Source organism: Delphinus delphis, chromosome 12 (genome assembly GCF_949987515.2).
Source record: "Delphinus delphis chromosome 12, mDelDel1.2, whole genome shotgun sequence".
Lineage (NCBI taxonomy): Eukaryota > Metazoa > Chordata > Mammalia > Artiodactyla > Delphinidae > Delphinus > Delphinus delphis.
The window spans coordinates 70,563,406-70,586,122 of NC_082694.2; the positions used below are offsets into that span (position 1 = coordinate 70,563,406).

The window sequence follows — 22,717 nt, forward strand, 5'->3', positions numbered from 1 at the left end:
GGATATAGCTAAAGAACAGATTATTGAGCTGAAAGATCAGGGCAAGAGATTCTCCCAAAACTCAGCATCAAGAGGTAAGAGAGTATCCTTTAAAAAAAAAAAAAAAAAGAGAGTATGAAACAAAGATTGAAGCATTTAGATTCATGTAGAAGTTCCAACATTTATCTAGTAGGAGTTGCAAGTGAAGAAAATTGACAAGAGACAATGTTTGAAGAAATAATGTATGAAAAATTTCCAAAACTTAAAAAATATGAGCCCTTAGGTAGAAGGCCTACTAACTGAAGGAGAATACATTTTAAAAAGAACCAGCATAGTCAGCACCTGCATACATCCTAGTGATAATGATGAAGAGAAATTCCTAGGTGACAGTAGAGAGAAAAGACTGATGGTCTACAAAAGAATAAGAATCCAGATGACATTAGACTTTATCACTGGTTTTGAGAAACAACAGCAGAATGTCTTCAAGGTGCTGAGAGAAAATAAATTTGAACTTAAAATTCTATTCTCACCCAAACTATCTTTCAACAGCAAGGACACTACAATAACATTTTCATAATTTAAGGACTTTGAAAGACCTTTGCTGAAAGAACTATTTAAAGATACACTGCAGTAAGAAAAAAAAATGAACCAAGAAGGTAGTAATGGGATTTAAGAAAAAAAAGGAAGCAGAGAAATCAAAAACAATATTGAATATAAATAAATATTGGTTATAGAATATATGACGATTTTTAGTAAGTTGTAACTTAAATCAACAAAAATAGCAACATGGAATTTGTGGTTGGGGGAGTGATAAAGGGAATTAAAAGCACACTAAAGATTTCAGGAGGAGGATAATAAAATGTAATTAATTCTAACTTGTAAGAAACTATAATTTTAAATATGCATTAAAAACTTAAGGGTAACCACTTGAAGAATTAGATATAAAATATAAACCTTAAAACTATTAGAAGAAAAAATGTAGCAGAAATAACCTTGACCAATCCAATAGAAGACAGGAAAAGAGAAAAAGAGAAAATCATGGTAAAATAGAAAACACAAAATAAGTTGCTAGGAATACATTTAAGCATACGTAACAGTAGTTAAAGTAAATGAAAGTGAATTAAACTCACCTACTAAAATGATAAAAACTCTCAGATTTATCAAAATGACAAAAACCACATGCTCTTTCAGAGAAGATACACAATTGATAATAAAGGGATGAAAAAGGTAGTATAAAATATTAGTATGAGACAAAACAAGGCAAACAACATTGGAACGGACATAGGTGGGGAATTTAAAATGCTAAAAAGTATAATTTGTAAGAGTTGGTATCAGTTATAAGCCTGTTTGTCCTGCTCTTGATAACACTGCATGTTTAAGTATGTATATATGTGTATAAATTTATACATTTACAAATTACTGCCGAGGCTTTCTAAATGGTATTCCTGATTCTGCCCTTGTTACCTTCAGTTTATTCTAAGTATAGCAGCCAGAATGATCCTGTTAAAAATGAGATCCTTGCTTGCTCAATACACTCCAATAGCTTCCCATCTTGTTCAGGGTAAAGGTAGACTAAGCTAATTGTAGCCTCCCATCCCCAGTGACAAACATGCATGTAGGATGAAATATAACAAAACTGAAATGCAGAATTGAACTTGAATAAAAGAGAAATTCCTGGCTATCAAAAATTAAACCCCAAATTGGTGTCCCCAGGATTTATCAGATGGGATACTGGATTTAGGCCAGTGGTTGGGGTTAGTGCCTCCATGGAGTAGGAAATGTAACTTGGGTCCACTCAAGATGAGTAGAACTGGTATTTTTGTAAAAGCTGGAATTTGAGAAGGGCTGCCTCCTTGTGAAAGAGGGGCTAAAAATATTCCAGTGGCCCAGAGATAGTACAAATAGGACTCCCATACAAAAAAAGAGTCTCTGCTAAAGGTGAGCTTATCATCAAATATTGCAAACTCAATTATAAAACAATCTACTATGAGGGAGAATCAGCAAACACAACAAACAGTAGCTTTAGTATGCCAAGGACTTCAGAAAATGGTACACTTTAAAAATTAAAGGAGTAAGTCTAGGAATAGTGACATTTCAAAAAGGAACAAGTCAAGATGAAAAAGGAACAAATTGAATTTCTACAAATAAAAAATAATAAGGTTAAGCTCAATAGAGGGGTTAAATAGCAGATTACAGACAGCTACAGCAAAAATTAGGGAATGGAAAATAAGTCTGAGGAAATTAACCAGGATACAGAATATTGAACACAGATATAGGGAAATGGAAAATGTGACAGGCAATTGAAGGATTTGAAGGATAGAATGAAAAGGTCTACCTAGAATTCCATACCTATCTAATCTAAGAGCAAAGAAGGAATATATATTTTCAGAAAAAGTCTCAGTGGGTTTGTCACCAATAGACCATTGCTAAAGAAACTAACAAAGGATATGTTTTGGGGAAAAAATGAATTGAAGCAATAAGGAAGAAATGGAACATAAGAAGGAATGGTGCACAGCAGAATTGGCAAATGTGAGTAAATTTAAGCACTATATGTAAATAATAATGACTAATAATTTTATTGGTCTTAAAATAAGATGCAGCTAAAGTACTAATTAACTATGACATTAATATAGTTGGGGCATGGTTAGAGTTAAAGGATTTGAAGTTACAGGATGAGAGTACAGATACTGTTTAAGACGGTGGTAAAATGTTCACATTAAATGAGTTAGAGGAGGTTCCTGACTTCTCTTGGGGATTTAATAGGCTTATGTTTCTGTTTGAATCTATGAGTTCTCATCACAAGGAAAAAATATTTTTTTCTTTTTCTTTTATTTTGTATCTATATGAGGTGATGAACGTTCACTAAACTTAACTGTGGTAATCAGTTCATAATGTATGTAAGTCAAATCATTATGCTGTACATCTTAAATTTATACAGTACTGTATGTCTATTATATTTCAGTAAGAAAAAAGAAAAAAAAAGACATACCAAGCCAAGAACTAACCAAAAGAAAACTGGTGAAACTATATTAACCTCAGAATATAGATTTCAGGGCAAAAATCTTTAGGAAAGAGATTAAAATGTTATATTTCATGTTATATATATTTTATTACAATAAAAAAATCTTCACCAGAGGTAAAGTTTACAAACGATAAAAAGATGACATTAACAGTTATACATAGATATACAACTAATAGCATAGCTTTAAAATGTGTAAATAAAAATTAAGAGCACAATAAGAAATTTAAAATACATTATTAAAATGGGTAATTTTAATGCACTTCTCTCAACAGTTGTTAGACTCATTAGACAAAAAACACAATGTAGAAAATTCGAATGTATCCAGCAATTAATGGTTGCACATTCTTTTCAAACATACAAAACTTGACCACATAAATGAAGTCTCAGAAAAGAATTAGTGTCGATTATAGTGCATTTGAGCTAGGAATCAATAACAAAAAGATAAGAAAACAACCGTACATTGGTTATTGAAAGATTAGTTGAAATGAACAAACTCCTAAAACAACCTTGCTTTCCAAAACTGATCTAAGATAGAATAAAACCTGCAAGTATTAGTATAATCATTAAAGAATTTGAACTAGTAGCTTAAAATATTTCTACAAAGGAAACAACCAGGCCTTAGTGACTTTACATAAGTTTCAACAAACATTCAAAGAAAAAAATTCCAGTATTATAAAAATCTCCCAAATTCTAGAAAAACTAATGAGCATTCTGATTTCATTTTTGAGGCTAGAACTACCTTGGTACCAAAACCTTACGAGGACAACAGGAAAGGAAAATTACAAGCCATTCTAATGAAGGCAAATAAAAGCCTAAACAAAGTATTAGGAAACCCAACTCAGCGGTGTATACAAAAGATCATAATCACACTGGTTTTATTCCAGCAATTAAAGATAGATTATTATAATTTAGCCATATTCATAAGTTGATGGATTAAATCTGTATAATCATCTCAAAAGACATGTAAAACAGTGATTAAAACCTCATATCCACACAGACATACACTGCACTTTAGCAGTCTAGGGGTAGAAGAATTTCCTTAACCTAATACATATAGGATATTTATAAAAACATAGTATCCATTATATTTACTGATGAAATGTCAGGAGTATTTGTTTTGAGATTGAAATCTTAAGATTTTAAGATTGAAAACAAAACAAGGAGGCTTGCTATCACCACTTCTATTCAACATTTTCTTGGAGGTCCTAAAGCAGCAGAGTAAACAAGGAAAAGAGATAAAACGTATTTTAATTGGAAGGAAACAAAGTTATCATTATTTACCGATGACTGTTAATGTAGAAAGATTGAAAGAATCTCCAAATCATTAGAATTAAAATAGAGTATGGGCAATAAAAGTAAAAATAGATAAATTGGACTACATCAAAATTTAAAACGCCTGTGCATCAAAGGACACATCAACATAGTAAAAAGGCAAGCTATGGTATGGGAGAAAATATTTGCATATCATATATCTGATAAGGGGCTCATATTCAGATTATATAAAGAACTCCTATAACTTAAGAACAATAAAAAGCAAATAACCCATTAAAAAATTGGTCTAAAGGAATTATTTAAAGGAATAGACATTTCTCCAGAGATGATATATAAATGGCCAATATACTTAACTGTACACTTAAAAATGGTTGAGATGGTAAATTTTATGTTATGTGTATTTTACCAAAATTTTTAAAAATAAGAGAGCAAGGTTTCTGAATATAAAATCTTTCTATAACTAGAAATAAATAACAGATACATATATCCTTTATAAACAAGAATCTGTAACTTTATTGAAAGATATTTAAAAAGGCTTAGGGGAATTCCCTAGTGGGATCTAGTGGTTAGGACTCCGCACTTTCATTGCCAAGGACCCGGGTTCGATCCCTGGTTGAGGAACTAAGATCCTGCAAGCTGCGTGGTGTGGCCAAAAAAAAAAAAGAGGCTAAATACATGAGGGGATGAACATATTCACGGAAAGGAATGTTCAGTGTGTGAACTGACATGTGAAGATGTCAGTTCTCTCGAGAATTGTCTATATATTCGATCAGTTCCCATCAAAATCCCAACAGGATTTTTTTTTTGTGGTAAATGGACAGACTGATTGTAAAATTTAATTGGAAGTGTGAAGGGTCAAGAATAACAAAGACTCTCCTAATGAAGAATGAAAGTTTGGGGCACTGGTACTACCTGAAAAGATAAGAGGAAACTGTAACAATTAAATCATCATGATACTGGTACAGGGATAGAAGTAGAATATCTATCTTGTAGGAGAAGAATGGATTGTTTATTAAGTGATCCTGAAGCAACTGATTATCCATATTGGATACAACTGGATTATTTCCTTATACCTATCAAAGAAATCAGTTCTAAGTAGATTCAAACTTAAATATGAAAGATAAAAACTATGGAACAATGAAGACAATCTGGGAGGATATCGTTATGACATCAGGGAGGGGAATATTTCTTAAGATACAAAAGGCACAAAATAAGAAAGAAAAGATTAATAAATTGGGACTACTGTGTATTTAAAGATGACCATTCATTAAAAACAATAGAGTGAAAAACCTTAAAGTGAAAGTTGTTTGTAAGATATAACTTCTGTACGGTTAAAATACAAAAATACATAGAACTCTTACAAATCAGTAAGATAAAGACAAACCCAGTGAAACACTACGCCAAAGACAGGAACAGGCATTTCACAGACAAAGAAATACAAATGGCCCATAAACATTGGAAAAGATGCTCAATATTTCTAGTAATAAGGGAATTGCAAATTAAAAGCCCAATAACATTTGTCACCCACCAGATTGGCAAATGTTAGAACGTCTGACTGTAACAAGGGTTGGCCAGAATGTAGAGTCAGGAAGTCCCTCACATAGCTGATGGGAGTGGAAATTAGCGTAACCACTTTGTAAAAGCAAATTGGCAGTGTCTAGTAACACTGAATGTCATAATTTATGACCCAATAATTCCACTCTTAGGAAATTCTTTTACATGGCCAGCAGGAGACACGGACAAGAAAGTTTTATAGCAGCATTGTGACTGAGAGGGAACAAAGGGAAACAACCCAAATATATAAATTACGATGTAACTGAGCAATGAAATACAATCAAGCCATGAAAAAATGAGTGAATTTTATCAACATATGCATCAACATGGATGAATTGTAACATAATTTTGAGTAAAAGAAGCCAGTTGCAGAAAAAATATATATGTAAATCTATATAGGTTTTAAGCATGTATTAAATAAATCATGTATTTTTTATAGTACATAATTGCTAAAATAGTAAAATCAAGGAAATGATTAGTACAAACTCCAGGATACTGATAACCAGGAGAGGTGCGGGTATGGTGGGAGTGGACTGTATTAGATAAGGGCTCACAGCCAGGCTTCCAAGTGACCATAATGGTATATTTCTCAGGCAGAATAGTGGGTAGATGGGTATTTGTTTTATCACTTTTTAGACTGTACACCCACATTTTATATACTTTTGAAGTATTCTTTTTTAATGTAAGCTGTAATTTTTTTTCCAAGGTGACCTTACTTTATTTATTTTTAACATCTTTATTGGAGTAGAGTTGCTTTACAATGTTGTTAGTTTCTGCTGTATAACAGAATGAGTCAGTTCTATGTATACATATATCCCCTCCCTCTTGCGTCTGCCTCCCACCCTCCCAATCCCACCCCTCTAGGTGGTCACAAAGCACCGAGCTGATTTCCCTGTGCTATGCGGCTGCTTCCTACTAGCTATCTATTTTACATTTGGTAGTGTATATATGTCCATGCTACTCTTACTTCGCCCCAGCTTCCCCTTCCCCCTCCCTGTGTCCTCAAGTCCATTTTCTACGTCTGCATCTTTATTTCTGTCCTGCCCCTAGGTTCTTCAGAACCTTTTTTTTTTTTTTAAGATTCCATATATATGTGTTAGCGTATGGTATTTGTTTTTCTCTTTCTGACTCACTTCACTCTGTATAACAGACTAGGTCCATCTACCTCACTACAAATAACTCAATTTTGTTTCTTTTTATGGCTGAGTAATATTCCATTGTATATCTGTGCCACATCTTCTTTATCCATTCATCTGTTGATGGACACTTAGGTTGCTTCCATGTCCTGGCTATTGTAAATAGTGCTGCAATGAACATTGTGGTGCATGTCTCTTTTTGAATTATGTAACCTGTAATATTTTTAAGAGATGGTAGGAAATGTTTTGAAATTAGGTAAAGTGGATGAAGGTATTGAAAATGCACAAAGATTGAAAATCATTGCCTAAGAGGGTTTGGAGGAGATCTGATTTTCTAGGTTAAGGCGTCCCCGTATATCAGTGTGAGGGTTCAAGTGAGGGGAAAGGTACAAAGACCTGTCAGAACATCTCTGGCCTAGTGGCTTAAACGAAGTGTGGAGTCACCAGTCCCTACACCTGGATTGCTTTTCTTCCTCCCTCACTCCCTGCACTTCTGTAAATACTTAGTGACTGACTGCCAAGTCCTGGGCATTGTCCTGGGGGCCGAGTAGCCAGAAGAGGTAATGTCCCTGTCTCGGCACTTACAGTGGTTTTCGAACTCTTGCTCACACACTTAGTTAATCTTAGTTTCCTAACGTAGCTCCACAATGAAATCACTTTAGGCCCATATTGTAATTCATGCATTGAGGTCTTTTTAAGGAAATCATTTATCTACCAATTTAGACAGCCTAATTGAATGCATTATCTTTAAATTTTCAGGATAATGTTCTTTTTGGTTTGATCCTAGCCCTTAGATAATTCCTATATATGTTTATTTCCAGTCTTTTTCTCCTTCCCATACATATCAAGCATCTCTTGATGTACTCTACGTGGAGTTGGCTTTGATGTATTGATGTTACCTTTCTCTCTTTCTTTTTGAGACTTGAAATGGGATCTAATCTTAAACCTTGACTTGGAGCAGTATTTTTGAAAGCACAACAAGCATGCTGCTAGAGAATATTAGGTGATACAAAGGGAAACATTTTTTATTTTAACAGTCTTATTTTAATGTTTATGGTAAAATATACACATGAAACCTGTGATTTCATGGCTATTATAATCCATCTCACATAGAATGCATGAATTAATGGCCCAGGTGGTTCTCAGATGTAGCAAAAAATCACGAAATGAGTACATGGATTACACATGTGGTGTTTAGTTGTAAAGGTGAATTAAGATATTCTCTGGTGTCCTGTGATGGTCTCCTACTCATATCATAACTCTCAAAAAAATTAAGCTTATGTGGTTTAGCCAGGAAAAAGCAATCTAGAAAATTCATCTAGGCAAATAATTTATTCAAATAACATATTCTGGTGTAGGTCAGGTTCTGGAAATACACAGCTGAGTAAAATGTAGATCCTACCCTTCAAGACCACTGGTCTAACAGAGATAGGCATGTAAATTTAAAAGTGCAGCGTAGCATTGGAACAGTGCAACAGTGGAAATGTGTACTTGGCGAGTGGGTAGCTTGGAAAGATGGGTGCCGACTTACGGAGCAGTGAGGAAAGTCTTCATAGGGGAAGGGAGGCTTGCAACTAAGCAGCCTTGAGAGATGAGCAGAAAATTTAAAGAGAAACAGATTGGGAAAGGGAGATCTCAGAAAGGCACGTGCCAAGGTACAGAGATCTAAGAGAACATGGTACATTGGGTTAACTGAGCAGCCTGATGTTTATGCTGATGTGGGGTGAGAGGTGAGGACAGAGTGGGGAGCCGGAGATGAAAGCTCCTAAGTGAGCTGTGATGGCGTGGATTTAGATCTTAGTCTATAAATGATTATCAGCCTTTGCAAGATTTTAAGCAGAAGACTGCATGATGTCTGGGGCAGTGTAGAAGATGGAGCAGAGGAAGAAGAATCAGAGTCATGTTACAGCTAGTCATTGGGCAAAGGGATGATGGAGAGCAGTTGTGGGGAAGTTCAGAATTTCTGCGTTGTGTAGCTTCATATAATTTTCAGGAGATTAGATTACATATAGATTTCCCCCACAGTTTAATGTTTTGAAGGGGATGGTAGTAGGTGATTTGGAGCCAATATATGAAGCTTCTGAAGAGAATGGTATTATTCAGTCTGTTAGAAACAAGGTATTAAGTAACTTTCCCTATATAGTCTTAAAGGTAAATAGATTTTGGCTTATTTTCTGTTAAAATATATGTAGGCAGCATATAAAAGTTAAGTGGAGATGTGCTACTGATGAGACACACAGCTGCAAACAAGGTCTATTTTCTAATTAAAGTAGTACTACAGTAATACACTGCAGAGACAGAAGAATGAAATATTTAAACTTTTTTGCGACTAGTATCCTGCCAAGAAAATCTCAGATAACAGTATTATTTAAAAGGAATTGGGGGCCTTCTCTGGTGGCGCAGTGGTTAAGCATCCTCCTGCCAATGCAGGGGACATGGGTTCGAGCCCTGGTCCAGGAAGATCCCATGTGCTGCAGAGCAACTAAGCCCGTGCACCACAACTACTGAGCCTGCGCTCTAGATCCCGCAAGCCACAACTACTGAAGCCATGTGCCACAACTGCTGAAGCCCGCATGCCTAGAGCCCGTGCTCTGCAACAAGAGAAGCCACCGCAGTGAGAAGCCTGCACACTGCAACAAAGAGTAGCCCCGCTCACCGCAGCTAGAGAAAGCCCGTGCAGCAATGGAGATCCAATGCAGCCAAAATATAAATAAATAAATAAACTAATTAATTTTTTAAAAAGTGTCCTTTAAATATGGGTTTCATATTCTACATATCTTAGTCGTGGCATATTGTTTACTTTTGTGCATATTTACTATTATACCTTAGGCCTGCTAGTCTTTGGATTTAGTGTGTATTGTTCCACCTTCCCAGGAAATGTATTAGTATGCCGACTTATTTTTGTACCTTCAGCATATCATAATTTAGAGTCACAGATCTGATGCTGCCTGTGTATGTGAGTGCACTCATTTGTATCTGTATACATAGCCAGACCCTTAACACCAAATGTTCTGTTTCATGTTCATTTGGGGAATATTCTCTTAATATTTGGGGGGATGTGGGTTAGTCAGCTAATTTGCTAACATTCAAGAGCCGTGAGCTCTCAGCATTATCTTAACCTTTTAGTATTTTAGTCTAGCAAGAATTTCTGACTCTGATCAGGGAATTAACTATAACATCTTACCAGAATGACCCAGAAGCATCAAAAGAGGGAGTTCCTGCAAAGGGCACACAGAGATGTTCAAAAGGCAAGTTAATACTAACTGGATAGTGTGACTGCATAGTAGAAATGAGGGAGTTAGGACAGAAACGAAGGGCCACAAACGACCTTGAAACAACCCCTTGAAACAACCGTAGGTTCCTTTCTGCAAGGCTCAGTAGTGGTGACTGTAATGCAACTTAGTTTGTATTTGCAAAGATATTTTCTACAGCTCTCGTCACTTAGTTAAAATTCTGTTTCATTCTTTTGAAAATTCAATTCCTTATTTCCATATTTTCTACTTTGACACAGAAATCCCCTGCAAAGAAGCTGAGCCATGCAATTAGTAAATCCTTGGGGTGTGTACCCACCAGAGAACCTCCGCATCCTGTTTTTCCTGAACAACCAGAGAAACCACTTGACCTTGCAAATATAGTGTAAGTATATGATAGATGTGGATTATACTGAAATGGAAACCTTGCTGAATTCTTCTGGGTCAAAACCGAATGTCACCTAACATGAACATTTCACCCCTTCTGGTTTTTACTTTACTTTTGGGGATCTTAATACTTAAAGCTTTCAGCTCTTTAAATCACCATAAATATCTGCATGGAAACCTAGCTCCTGAGCCCTGAAGCCTAAGTTATGTAGCAGTCCCCTTTAATACGTTAAGAGTAATTAGTGTGCTGGGTTTAACAAGATTGTCTTTTGTTATTTGTGTTCTTCCCTTAAATCAGCAGTAGAGATCTTTTCTTCTTTACAACAGTTAATGACCATAGAGATTTTAAAAGTTAGTTTAGACCACATGGAAATGAAAATCAACCTAATTTGCTCTTTTTGTATTGAGAGAAAATTATGGAACCACAAGACTGAACTCTATAAATAAAACTAGTGTTTTATTTTTATTTTCAGTTAAATATTCTTGCTAAGGAAAAGAAAGCTGGAGGGGAACAAAAAAGCTAGAGAAATGAAGAGGAAAAGTAAGGAGGAGGAGAAACAATGAAGGATAAGATTCAGCTTTTAAACTGATTTCTTCCCTCTGAATTAAATAATGATATTAAGTATACTCTGCTAGATAAAGTTGGTAGGTTTTTGATTATTAGTCTTACTCAGGTATTTAGAAGTTTTTCTGTTGCAGTAGACATCAATTTTCTTTTACCTAGCTCAAATTACATAGTTTGATTAAATGAGCTCTTAGAGTTCTTGATCTTTTCTTTCTCTTTCGTTCAATAATTTTCAAAACTTTTATATTTATTAAAATAATACACACATATAGATTAAAAATTCAGTAATACAGAAAAAATACAACAATACGTATAACAAAACGCAGTACATCCTCCCCAGGTTCATTGTGCTTCGTTTGGGTTTTTAGATCTCCTAATGGATACCTCCATATCGCTAAATAATATATTCAGAGCACCATTTCTTGGCCTATCAGTTTTGGACATTATTGAATTCCTTCTGTGGTGTAAGGGACCAACCTCATTTATAACTCTACATATCAACCCACCTCATCTTTTCATAATTATATCACCATTTTAAAAATCAGTTACCTTTGTACTCTTGAATGTAATTTTTAAACTTCTATTTCTTGTAACTTCTTTTGACTTCTACTATGTAAACGAAGGAAGTTTTAACCTTCTGTCTGCTTCTCCCTTCGCCTCCTAACTTCTGTCATCTGTGCCATTACTTTTATCAAAGCTGATAATATTTCTGTTCTCTCCTATGATCATAACTAAGTCGTCTGAGGTTTATTAAGGGCTCAATCTAAAAGTTGAAAACCAAATAACAGCATTTTAAGTTAATTCCATTCATTACAAAGTCAAGCAGTGTGCTGTCATTCTGTGTACCCTTTGTTTAGTTCCAGTGTCACAATCCCTGTGCAGTTGTTCTCGTCAGAGTTCAGTGGGATCTTCTCTCTTATATACCACAGATTGCTCAAAAGTGTGCCTGTTGACTTTATAACTGGACTGACTTTCCTGTACTGTTTTTGTGGTTGTTTTTCCTTCAGTTTCCCATTGATTTCTTCTTCCTGGAGAAAAAATAGGCTTTTCTCCCACTGTGTTCCATAGTAGATTTTACTTATTTGTGTGTAATCCATTTTTTGGTTAAATTTGTTAACCTCTTCCCTTTTTGGTTAGTGTTTTTCATTTGAATTAAAACAAAACAAAACAAAACCCTTGCCTGCTCCAACATTGTAGTGATATTTCTCTCTCTTTTTAAGCTTTGAAGATGTCCTTTTTACATATGTCTTTAATTCATCTGGAACAAATTTTTGTGTGTGGTGTGATGTGGAATATCCAGTTTTCTCTCTCTCTCTGCATTTGAATAATAACTTGTCTCAATGCCATTTTTTGGATAATCCATCATTTCCCCACTTAACTACAATGCCACCATTGTCATAAATGAAGTTTGCAAATACGCACGGTCTGGTTTCTGGGCTCTTGATTCTGTTCCTTTGGTCAAAATTTCTATCACTGTGCCAATATCATGCTATCTTAATTACTGTAAGGGATTAAGTCATCTTTTTTAGGAGTGTCTTGTCTATTCTTTGCCCTTTGCTCTTTCATATAAATTTGAGAATCAGCTTATTGAGTCCCTCATAAAATTTTGTTGGAGTTTTGATCAGAGATTTATTGAATCTAAAGATCAAATTGGGAAGAACAGACATCTTTATAATATTAAGTCTTCCATTCCATGAATGTGTTATGTCTTTGCATTTATTTAAATATCCTTTTGTGCCATTTAGTAAAGCTTTATAATTTTTCCTCAGAAAGGTCTTGTACATGTTAAATTAATTCTTCTGTACTTCGCATGTGTTGCTGCTGTTGCAAATGGTGCCTTTTTTCTCTGCAGTTATTTTGAGATATAATTTACATGCAATAAAATGCTCCCACTTTAAGTGTACAATTCAGTGATTTTTGGCAAATGTGTACAGTCATGAAGATGGTATCTTTTATGAATTATGTTTCTTAACAGTTTGTTGCTGGTGTTGGACACGCACGTTGCTTTTGTATTTTAATCCACTATGTAGTCTTCTTGTGTAACTTGTTCATAATTCTAGCAATTTGTACTCACATTCTTTTGGATTTTCTATAAATCATTATATCACCTGCAAATAATGATTGCCTTTTGTCTTGCCTCCCATTCTTTATGCTTTTAAATATACTCATGTTTTTTTCTTTTGGTTTTATTATGCCAGCTAGAGCCTCCAGTGCAATATTGAATGCAATGGTCTGATAGGCATTCTTGCATTATTACTAATACCAAAGAGAACACTTTCAGCATTCATTTTAGCATGTCTTTTGATGTTGGTTTTTTGTAGAAACTGTATCAGATAAAAGAGGTTCCCTTTTATTCCTAGTTTGCTAGTGCTTTCTTTTTGTCATGAATGATGTCAAATTTTATCAAAGACTTTCTGCATTGAGATGATAGCCTGAGTTTCTTTATTCTGTTAATAGAGTGAATTACATTAACTGTGTTTTAAACAACCCTACATTCCTGGAATAAACATAATTTGACCCTCCTTTTAATACACTGCTAGATTTCACTTGCTTATATTTTGTTTAGCTTTTTTCTATGTTTATGAGTTAAATTGTCCTGTAATTTCCCTTGATTTTTTTGTTTTGTTTTTAGGACAAAGTTTGCCCAGTTTGCTGTCTTCAAAAGGTTGAGGAGAATTCTCTCTTTTTATATTTTTGGGGGAGAGCTTGTTTAAGATTGGAATTATTTGCTCCTTGTATTTTTGGTAAAACTCACCAGTGAAGCTATCTGTGCCTTAAGCCTTCTTTGTGGGGAGATTTTTAACTATTAATTCCATTAATAGTTTAAAAAAAAAGTCTTTTAAAAAAAGTATAAGACTATTTTCATTTTGTATTTCTTTTTGAGTCACTTTGGAACATTTTATAGATGTAGGAATTTGTCAATTCCATCTAATTTTCAAAGTTATTGGTACAAAGTTTATAATATTTATCTATAGTATCTGTGCTAACATCTTTTTCATTCCTACTCTCACATATTTATAGTTTTTTCCTTTTTTTTTTTTTTCCTTGAAAAATCTTGCCATAGGCTTGTCCAATGTGTTAGGCTTTTAGAGGACCAACTTTTGGTTTTGACGATTCTTTTATTGTATGTATTGTATTTTAAAATTTTCATTTATTTCCATCCTTTATTATTTCTTTTGTTAAATCTTCTTTGGGTTTATTTTGCTACTCTTTTTCTAACTTATTTAAAGATATGGTTAGCTTACTCATTTCAGGTTTTTTCCCCCAAATTTAAGGATTTAAGGCTATAAATTTCTCTAAGCACTACCTGAGTAATGTCCACGTTTTGTTATGTAATTTTTTTATTGTTTAATTCTAAATATTTTCTAAGTTCTGTTATTTCTTCTTTGAGAAGTATACTTTCTTAATTTCCAAAAAAATGAGGGTTTTCTAGTTACCTTTTTGTTATTAATTTCTAATTTAATTTCATTTTGGTCTGAAAAATGTTCTGTATTATTCAATTCTTTCAAATTTGTTGAGACATACTTATTATCTAGTATATGATCAAGTTTTTATTATGTTCCAAGTAAACTTGAAAACGTTTATTCTATGCTTGTTGGGTACAGAGTTTATAGTAAATGAATGTATGTCAATTAAGTCAAATTTGTTAACCATGTTACTCAAATCTTCTACAGCCTTACTTACTTGTTCAAAATTATACATATTTCACTAGGAAGTTAAAAATTTATTCTTAAGTTGTGACTTCCTTTATTCCTAATAATTCTATTTGTTCTCTAGTATATTTTATCTGCTAGTCACACCTTTTAAGATTTTTTGCTAGGTATGTACCCGGTATAACTTTTCCCATCCTTTTTCTTTCAATTTTTCTGTGTCCTTAGGTTTTCAGTATGTTTCTTATAAATTGTAAGCTGGATTTTAAGGGTGACATCCCACTCTAGTCACCCTTTCCCCCACGAGTAACCATTCTAATGTGCTTATTGTATATCCTTTGATTACAATAAGGAACAATCCTGTTCTTGAAAACTAGGTATTGTTTTCTATGTCTTTTTTTAAAGTTTACACAAGTGGTATGTGAACCATGTTTTGCCTATCCATTCTCCCTGGGATGGACACCCGGGTTGCCTTCAGATCTCTGCCTCCACATATAATGCTGCAGTAAATGCCTCAGATGTTCCCCAAATGGAACTGGGTAAGAATTTCTTTACAACTAGAATACAGTTGTTAGGTGAAGGATTATGTACATCTTGACCAGAAGAAGTGTGTTGGGGAATCCAGTAGTTCAGTGTAGACTTTCAGTTAATCTCTCCATTTTAATTCATACCACACCTCTCCCTGGTGTGCCTGAGTTTGAAGACTTTCTGGTCAGTTTCACTAGCAGGTAACCTCTAGTTTCTTACCAGCCCAGAAAAAAAGTAGTCATCTGACTGTGTGCTGCTGGGGAGTCCGGTGGAGGAGGTGGATGTGTTCTGTGTCACAGGCAGACTTTCAACTAATCCCCCTCTTTCTATTGCAGCCCCTCACTTCTCTTTCAGAGGCACCAGGCATCTTTAATTGCTGAGCATTCATGGTCATCTGTGTTTCCACTTCCCTTGTCTCAGGATGAACTTGACCTCAGATTTCTTCTCTGTATATTAAAAAGGCCTCCCCATTTCTAGTTTCTGTTAGTAAGGAATTCAGTGTAGGATTGAGAGCTAAGAATTGAAACCTCATTTTTTCTTTATTGACTCTTATCATTTTATTGTATTTACCTCAGATCTTTTTTTTTTTTTTTTTTTTTTTGCGGTACGCGGGCCTCTCACTGTTGTGGCCTCTCCCATTGCAGAGCACAGGCTCCGGACGCACAGGCTCAGCGATCATGGCTCACGGGCCCAGCCACTCTGTGGCATGTGGGATCTTCCCGGACTGGGGCACGAACCCGTGTCCCCTGCATCAGCAGGCGGACTCTCAACCACTGCGCCATCAGGGAAGCCCCTCAGATCTTTTTTTAAAAAAATAAATAAAACATAGTAGATAATGTTGTGGCTTCCTATGTCCTTCCTAATCCCATTACCGTTTCTCTCTCCCAAAGAGTAGCCACTAACATTTATTTGGTATCTATCATTCTGTACATGTTTTTATACTTTTGCTAGATGTATATGCATCTTAAAATCACATATTTTAAAACTTTATATAAATGGTCATGCTCTGCATAGTCTTCTGTAAGCTTACTACTTTATAAATATTGGGTGGGCCAAAAGGTTCATTTGGTTTTCTCCATAAGATGGCTCTAGTAGCACTTAGTTGTCTTTAACTTCATTTGAAACAATTTTGTTAGATTGTATGTGACAGCTGTCATATCAATGTGCCTTTAAAAAATGATTTATCAAAGTCGGTGAATTTTTGTGTAGCCATTTTAATATTGAAGATGGAAGAAAAAAAACAACATTTTTGGCATATTATGCTTTATTATTTCAAGAAAGGTAAAAACACAACTGAAACTCACAAAAAGATTTGTGCAAGTGTACGGAGAAGGTGCTGTGACTGATCAAACATGTCAAAAGTGGTTTGCGAAGTGTCGTGCTGGAGATTTCTCACTGGACAATGCTCCACGGTCGGGTAGACCAGTTGAAGTTGAAGTTTCTGGCTCTACCATCTTAACACGAGGCCTCACTGGTCACTGCAGCTGGGGAAGAGAGCATGTGGGGACCTCACATCAGTTCTTCTGTGCTTTGGTGACACGTGTCATTTCCTTCACAACTGTACTAACTTCAAGAATAGATCACCTTCCGTGTACCTAGGAAGGAGAGGAGAACCAGATATTGTTCAGCTGTAGTAATGTATACCATAAGTGTATTCAACTTTACTAGATATTTCCAGACTAGGTGTAACCTAGAACTCAAATTTTATAGTTCAGGTATTTATTAATCTAAATTATTCCCAAGCCATGTAGATAGTCAGTAGACCACTCAGAAAATGCAGTGATAGCTTCCCTTTTGTATTCTGATGAAACTTTGAGTAATTAATCCTATTTGGATTGACTAGACAACTTTTAAAGTTGCATTCAACTTCGAGGTTCTATGTTTAACAGATTTTTTTTAATGTATATATTCACATACCAGTGGTTCCCAAACCTGGCTGATACCAGGGTCACTAAGCTTTTAAAAGTATAGAATACTAGATTACTTCCGTTCTCGGTCAACTGAATCATTATTCTGGGGGTGGCCTGGAATCTACCTTTTGAAAAAGTTTCCTTGTGAATCTGATCAGATTATGGAACCACCTCATTAGAACATAAATGGTTTTAGCTATATGAACAACAAGCTAAGAATTCACTATTAATCATCCAAAAATGCATATAGAGCACAACTGAAATATAAATATGTGAACAGCAATTCTTAATGCTTGCTGAAATTTAAATTTTCCATTCATTCAGCAAATATTTATTAAGGATCTTCCAGGTATTATGCAAGGTCCAAACAGTATTCACACAGTACTTTGCTTACAATGCAAATAGGTTTGAGTGACAGTGAAGAAGCCAGTTTTATAAAGTACAGTGTTTTCGGCTGGCTTCCTTAGGAAAAAGTTACAAGTATAGATGAGAAAATTGTGAGGAGTGGGCCACTACATTTCTTAATCATGATCAGGAAAAAGAAAAAGATTGCTGTTTTGCACTTAGAGATGAAGGTAGCTCCTACATTTGAATGCCTAAAGTCAGCAAAATATTTCATTTAGATAGGATCATGATTGTTTTAATCATTGTTTCACTATATTAATTTAGAAGGGCCCTCTTTTGGTTGGACAAAAAATAGACAACATTCTTGTACTTCAGGTGTCCTTACACATTGCAGGTATTATTTTCAGACACTTAAAGTTGCTTTTATTTGTTTTACTAAAAATCAGTAATCCTGATTTGGATGAATGCCATCTACCAAGGAGGTTGAGAGTTGGGAACAGGGACTGGATGACCAATGTACTTGATTGAACTAGGCCACTAATTAAACACTTTTTAAGTAGGCTCACCCTTTATAGTTATTTCTTACATAGCATGCTTATTTGCTCACAGATTTTCAAAAAAAAGGGAGCATGCTACAATGTGTATATCTGTGACCATTTCAAGCTTGATCTTTCTCAGAGTAGAGAATACAGTTTCTTACTGAAGTTTTAGTTTAATGGTCAAACTTGTTAATTTTTTTCTTTCTGTTTCTGGCTTCTATTTCGTATTTAAAATTAATATTCTCCCTTCAAGATTATAAAAATACCTCTGTCAATAAATTTCTTATTTCTGTATTTTTTCCTTTGTTGTTGTTGTCAGATATGAGCTAGGAATTTAAGTTTTTTTTTGATATGTCTTGGTGTGGATCTCTTTAGGTTCATCATGTTTGGGACTCTGTGCTTCTTGGACCTAGGTACTCTCCCCACGTTAGGGAAGTGTTTGTTTTTTTTTAGCATCTTTATTGGAGTATAATTGCTTTACAGTGGTGTGTTAGTTTCTGCTTTATAACAAAATGAGTCAGTTATATATATACATATGTTGCCATATCTTTTCCCTCTTGCGTCTCCCTCCCTCCCACCCTTCCTATCCCACACCTCTAGGTGGTCACAAAGCACCGAGCTGATCTCCCTGTGCTATGAGGCTGCTTCCCACTAGCTATCTACCTTACGTTTGGTAGTGTATATATGTCCATGCCTCTCTCTCGCTTTGTCACAGCTTACCCTTCCCCCTCCCCATATCCTCAAGTCCATTCTCTAGTAGGTCTGTGTCTTTATTCCTGTCTTACCCCTAGGTTCTTCGTGACATCTTTTTTTTTTCCCTTAAATTCCATATATATGTGTTAGCATACGGTATTTGTCTCTCTCTTTCTGACTTACTTCACTCTGTATGACAGACTCTACGTCTATCCACCTCATTACAAATAGCTCAATTTCGTTTCTTTTTATGGCTGAGTAATATTCCATTGTATATATGTGCCACATCTTCTTTATCCATTCATCCGATGATGGACACTTAGGTTGTTTCCATCTCCAGGCTATTGTAAATAGAGCTGCAATGAACATTTTGGTATATGACTCCTTTTGAATTATGGTTTTCTCAGGGTATATGCCCAGTAGTGGGATTGCTGGGTCATATGGTAGTTCTATTTGTAGTTTTCTAAGGAACCTCCATACTGTTCTCCACAGTGGCTGTATCAATTTACATTCCCACCAACAGTGCAAGAGGGTTCCCTTTTCTCCACACCCTCTCCAGCATTTATTGTTTCTAGATTTTTTGATGATGGCCATTCTGACTGGTGTGAGATGATATCTCATTGTAGTTTTGATTTGCATTTCTCTAATGATTAGTGATGTTGAGCATTCTTTCATGTGTTTGTTGGCAGCCTGTATATCTTCTTTGGAGAAATGTCTATTTAGATCTTCTGCCCATTTTTGGATTGGGTTGTTTGTTTTTTTGTTATTAAGCTGCATGAGCTGCTTATAAATTTTGGAGATTAATCCTTTGTCAGTTGCTTCATTTGCAAATATTTTCTCCCATTCTGAGGGTTGTCTTTTGGTCTTGTTTATGGTTTCCTTTGCTGTGCAAAAGCTTTTAAGTTTCATTAGGTCCCATTTGTTTAGTTTTGTTTTTATTTCCATTTCTCTAGGAGGTGGGTCAAAAAGGATCTCGCTGCGATTTGTGTCATAGAGTGTCCTGCCTATGTTTTCCTCTAAGAGTTTGATAGTTTCTGGCCTTACATTTAGGTCTTTAATCCATTTTGATCTTATTTTTGGGTACAGTGTTAGTGAGTGATCTAATCTCATACTTTTACATGTACCTGTTCAGTTTTCCCAGCACCACTTATTGAAGAGGCTGTCCTTTCTCCACTGTACATTCCTGCATCCTTTATCAAAGATAAGGTGACCATATGTGCGTGGGTTTATCTCTGGGCTTTCTATCCTGTTCCATTGATCTATCTTTCTGTTTTTGTGCCAGTACCATACTGTCTTGATTACTGTAGCTTTGTAGTATAGTCTGAAGTCAGGGAGCCTGATTTCTCCAGCTCCATTTTTCGTTCTCAAGATTGCTTTGGCTATTTGGGGTCTTTTGGGTTTCCATACAAATTGTGAAATTTTTTGTTCTAGTTCTGTGAAAAATGCCACTGGTAGTTTGATAGGGATTGCATTGAATCTGTAGATTGCTTTGGGTAGTAATGTTATTTTCACAATGTTGATTCTTCCAATGCAAGAACATGGTATATCTCTCCATCTATTTGTATCATCTTTAATTTCTTTCATCAGTGTCTTATAATTTTCGGCATACAGGTCTTTTGTCTCCAAGGGTAGGTATACTCCTAGACATTTCATTCTTTTTGTTGCAGTGGTAAATGGGAGTGTTTTCTTAATTTCACTTTCAGATTTTTCATCATTAGTGTATAGGAATGCAAGAGATTTCTATGTATTAATTTTGTATCCTGCTGCTTTACCAAATTCATTGATTAGCTCTAGTAGTTTTCTGGTAGCATCTTTAGGATTCTCTATGTATAGTATCATGTCATCTGCAAACAGTGACAACTTTACTTCTTCTTTTCCGATTTGGATTCCTTTTATTTCTTTTTCTTCCCTGATTGCTGTGGCTAAAACTGCCAAAACTATGTTGAATAACAGTGGTGAGAGTGGGCAACCTTGTCTTGTTCCTGATCTTAGTGCAAATGGTTACAGTTTTTCACCATTGGGGATGATGTTGGCTGTGGGTTTGTCATATATGGCCTTTATTATGTTGAGGAAAGTACCCTCTATGCCTACTTTCTGGAGGGTTTTTATCATAAATGGGTGTTGAATTTTGTTGAAAGCTTTCTCTGCATCTATTGAGATGATCATATGGTTTTTCTCCTTCAGTTTGTTTATATGGTGTATCACATTGATTGATTTGCATATGTTGAAGAATCCTTGCATTCCTGTGATAAACCCCACTTGATCATGGTGTATGATCCTTTTAATGTGCTGTTGGATTCTGTTTGCTAGTATTTTGTTGAGGATTTTTGCATCTCTCAGTGATATTGGCCTGTAGTTTTCTTTTTTGTGACATCTTTGTCTGGTTTTGGTATCAGGGTGATGGTGGCCTGGTGGAATGAGTTTGGGAGTGTTCCTCCCTCTGCTATATTTTGGGAGAGTTTGAAAAGGATAGGTGTTAGCGCTTCTCTAAATGTTGGACAGAATTCGCCTGTGAAGCCATCTGGTCCTGGGCATTTGTTTGTTGGAAGATTTTTAATCACAGTTGCAATTTCAGTGCTTGTGATTGGTCTGTTCATATTTTCTATTTCTTCCTGGTTCAGTCTTGGAAGGTTGTGCATTTCTAAGAATTTGTCCATTTCTTCCAGGTTGTCCATTTTATTGGCATATAGTTGCTTGTAGTAATCTCTCGTGATCCTTTGTATTTCTGCAGTGTCAGTTATTACTTCTATTTCTTTTCTAATTCTATCGATTTGAGTCTTCTCCCTTTTTGTCTTGATGAGTCTGGCTAATGGTTTATCCATTTTGTTTATCTTCTCAAAGAACCAGCTTTTAGTTTTATTGATCTTTGCTATCATTTCCTTCATTTATTTTTCATTTATTTCTGATCTTATCTTTATTATTTCTTTCCTTCTGCTAACTTTGGGGTTTTTTTGTTTTTCTTTCTCTAATTGCTTTAGGTGTAAGGTTAGGTTGTTTAGTTGAGGTGTTTCTGGTTTCTTAAGGTAGGATTGTTTGGCTATAAACTTCCCTTTAGAACTGCTTTTGCTGCATCCCATAGGTTTTGGGTCATCGTGTTTTCCTTTTCATTTGTTTCTAGGTATTTTTTGATTTCCTCTTTGATTTCTTCAGTGATCTCTTGGTTATTAAGTAGTGTATTGTTTAGACTGCATGTGTTTGTATTTTTTACAATTTTTTCCTGTAATTGATATCTAGTCTCATAGCCTATGGTCGGAAAAGATACTTGATACGATTTCAGTTTTCTTAAATTTACCAAAGCTTGATTTGTGACCCAAGATATGATCTGTCCTGGAGAATGTTCCATGTGCACTTGAGAAGAATGTGTATTCTACTGTTTTTGGATGGAAAGTCCTATAAATATCAATTAAGTCCATCTTGTTTAATGTATCATTTAAAGCGTGTGTTTCTTTATTTATTTTCTGTTTGGATGATCTGTCCATTGGTGAAAGTGGGGTGTTAAAGTCCCCTACTAAGATTCTGTCTCTGTCGATTTCCCCTTTTATGGCTGTTGTATTTGCCTTATGTATTGAGGTGCTCCTATGTTGGGTGCATAAGTATTTACAATTGTTTTATCTTCTTTGGATTGATCCCTTGATCATTATGTAGTGTCCTTCTTTGTCTCTTGTAATAGTCTTTGTTTTAAAGTCGATTTTGTCTGATATGAGAATTGCTACTTCAGCTTTCTTTTGATTTCCATTTGCATGGAATATTTTTCCATCCCCTCACTTTCAGTCTGTATGTGTCCCTAGGTCTGAAGTGGGTCTCTTGTAGACAGCATATATACGGGTCTTGTTTTTGTATCCATTCAGCCAGTCTGTTTCTTTTGGTTGGAGCATTTAATCCATTT

The 22,717-nt window shown here is 35.1% G+C and overlaps 1 protein-coding gene across 10 annotated transcripts in view; it reads left to right on the forward strand.

Moving 5' to 3' along the window:
- The window catches only part of DTNB (dystrobrevin beta), a 243,996-nt gene that overhangs the window by 110,767 nt on the left and 110,512 nt on the right, over nt 1-22,717 (forward strand). For 8 of the 10 annotated variants that reach the window (XM_060026983.1, XM_060026981.1, XM_060026982.2 and 5 more), the window contains exon 9: nt 10,475-10,599. In XM_060026983.1, the coding sequence (XP_059882966.1) occupies nt 10,475-10,599 (125 nt within the window). Of the gene's footprint in view, nt 1-10,474; nt 10,600-15,221; nt 15,768-22,717 lie in introns of those variants that run through there. The other 2 variants (XM_060026986.1, XM_060026985.1) reach the window with 2 other exon arrangements.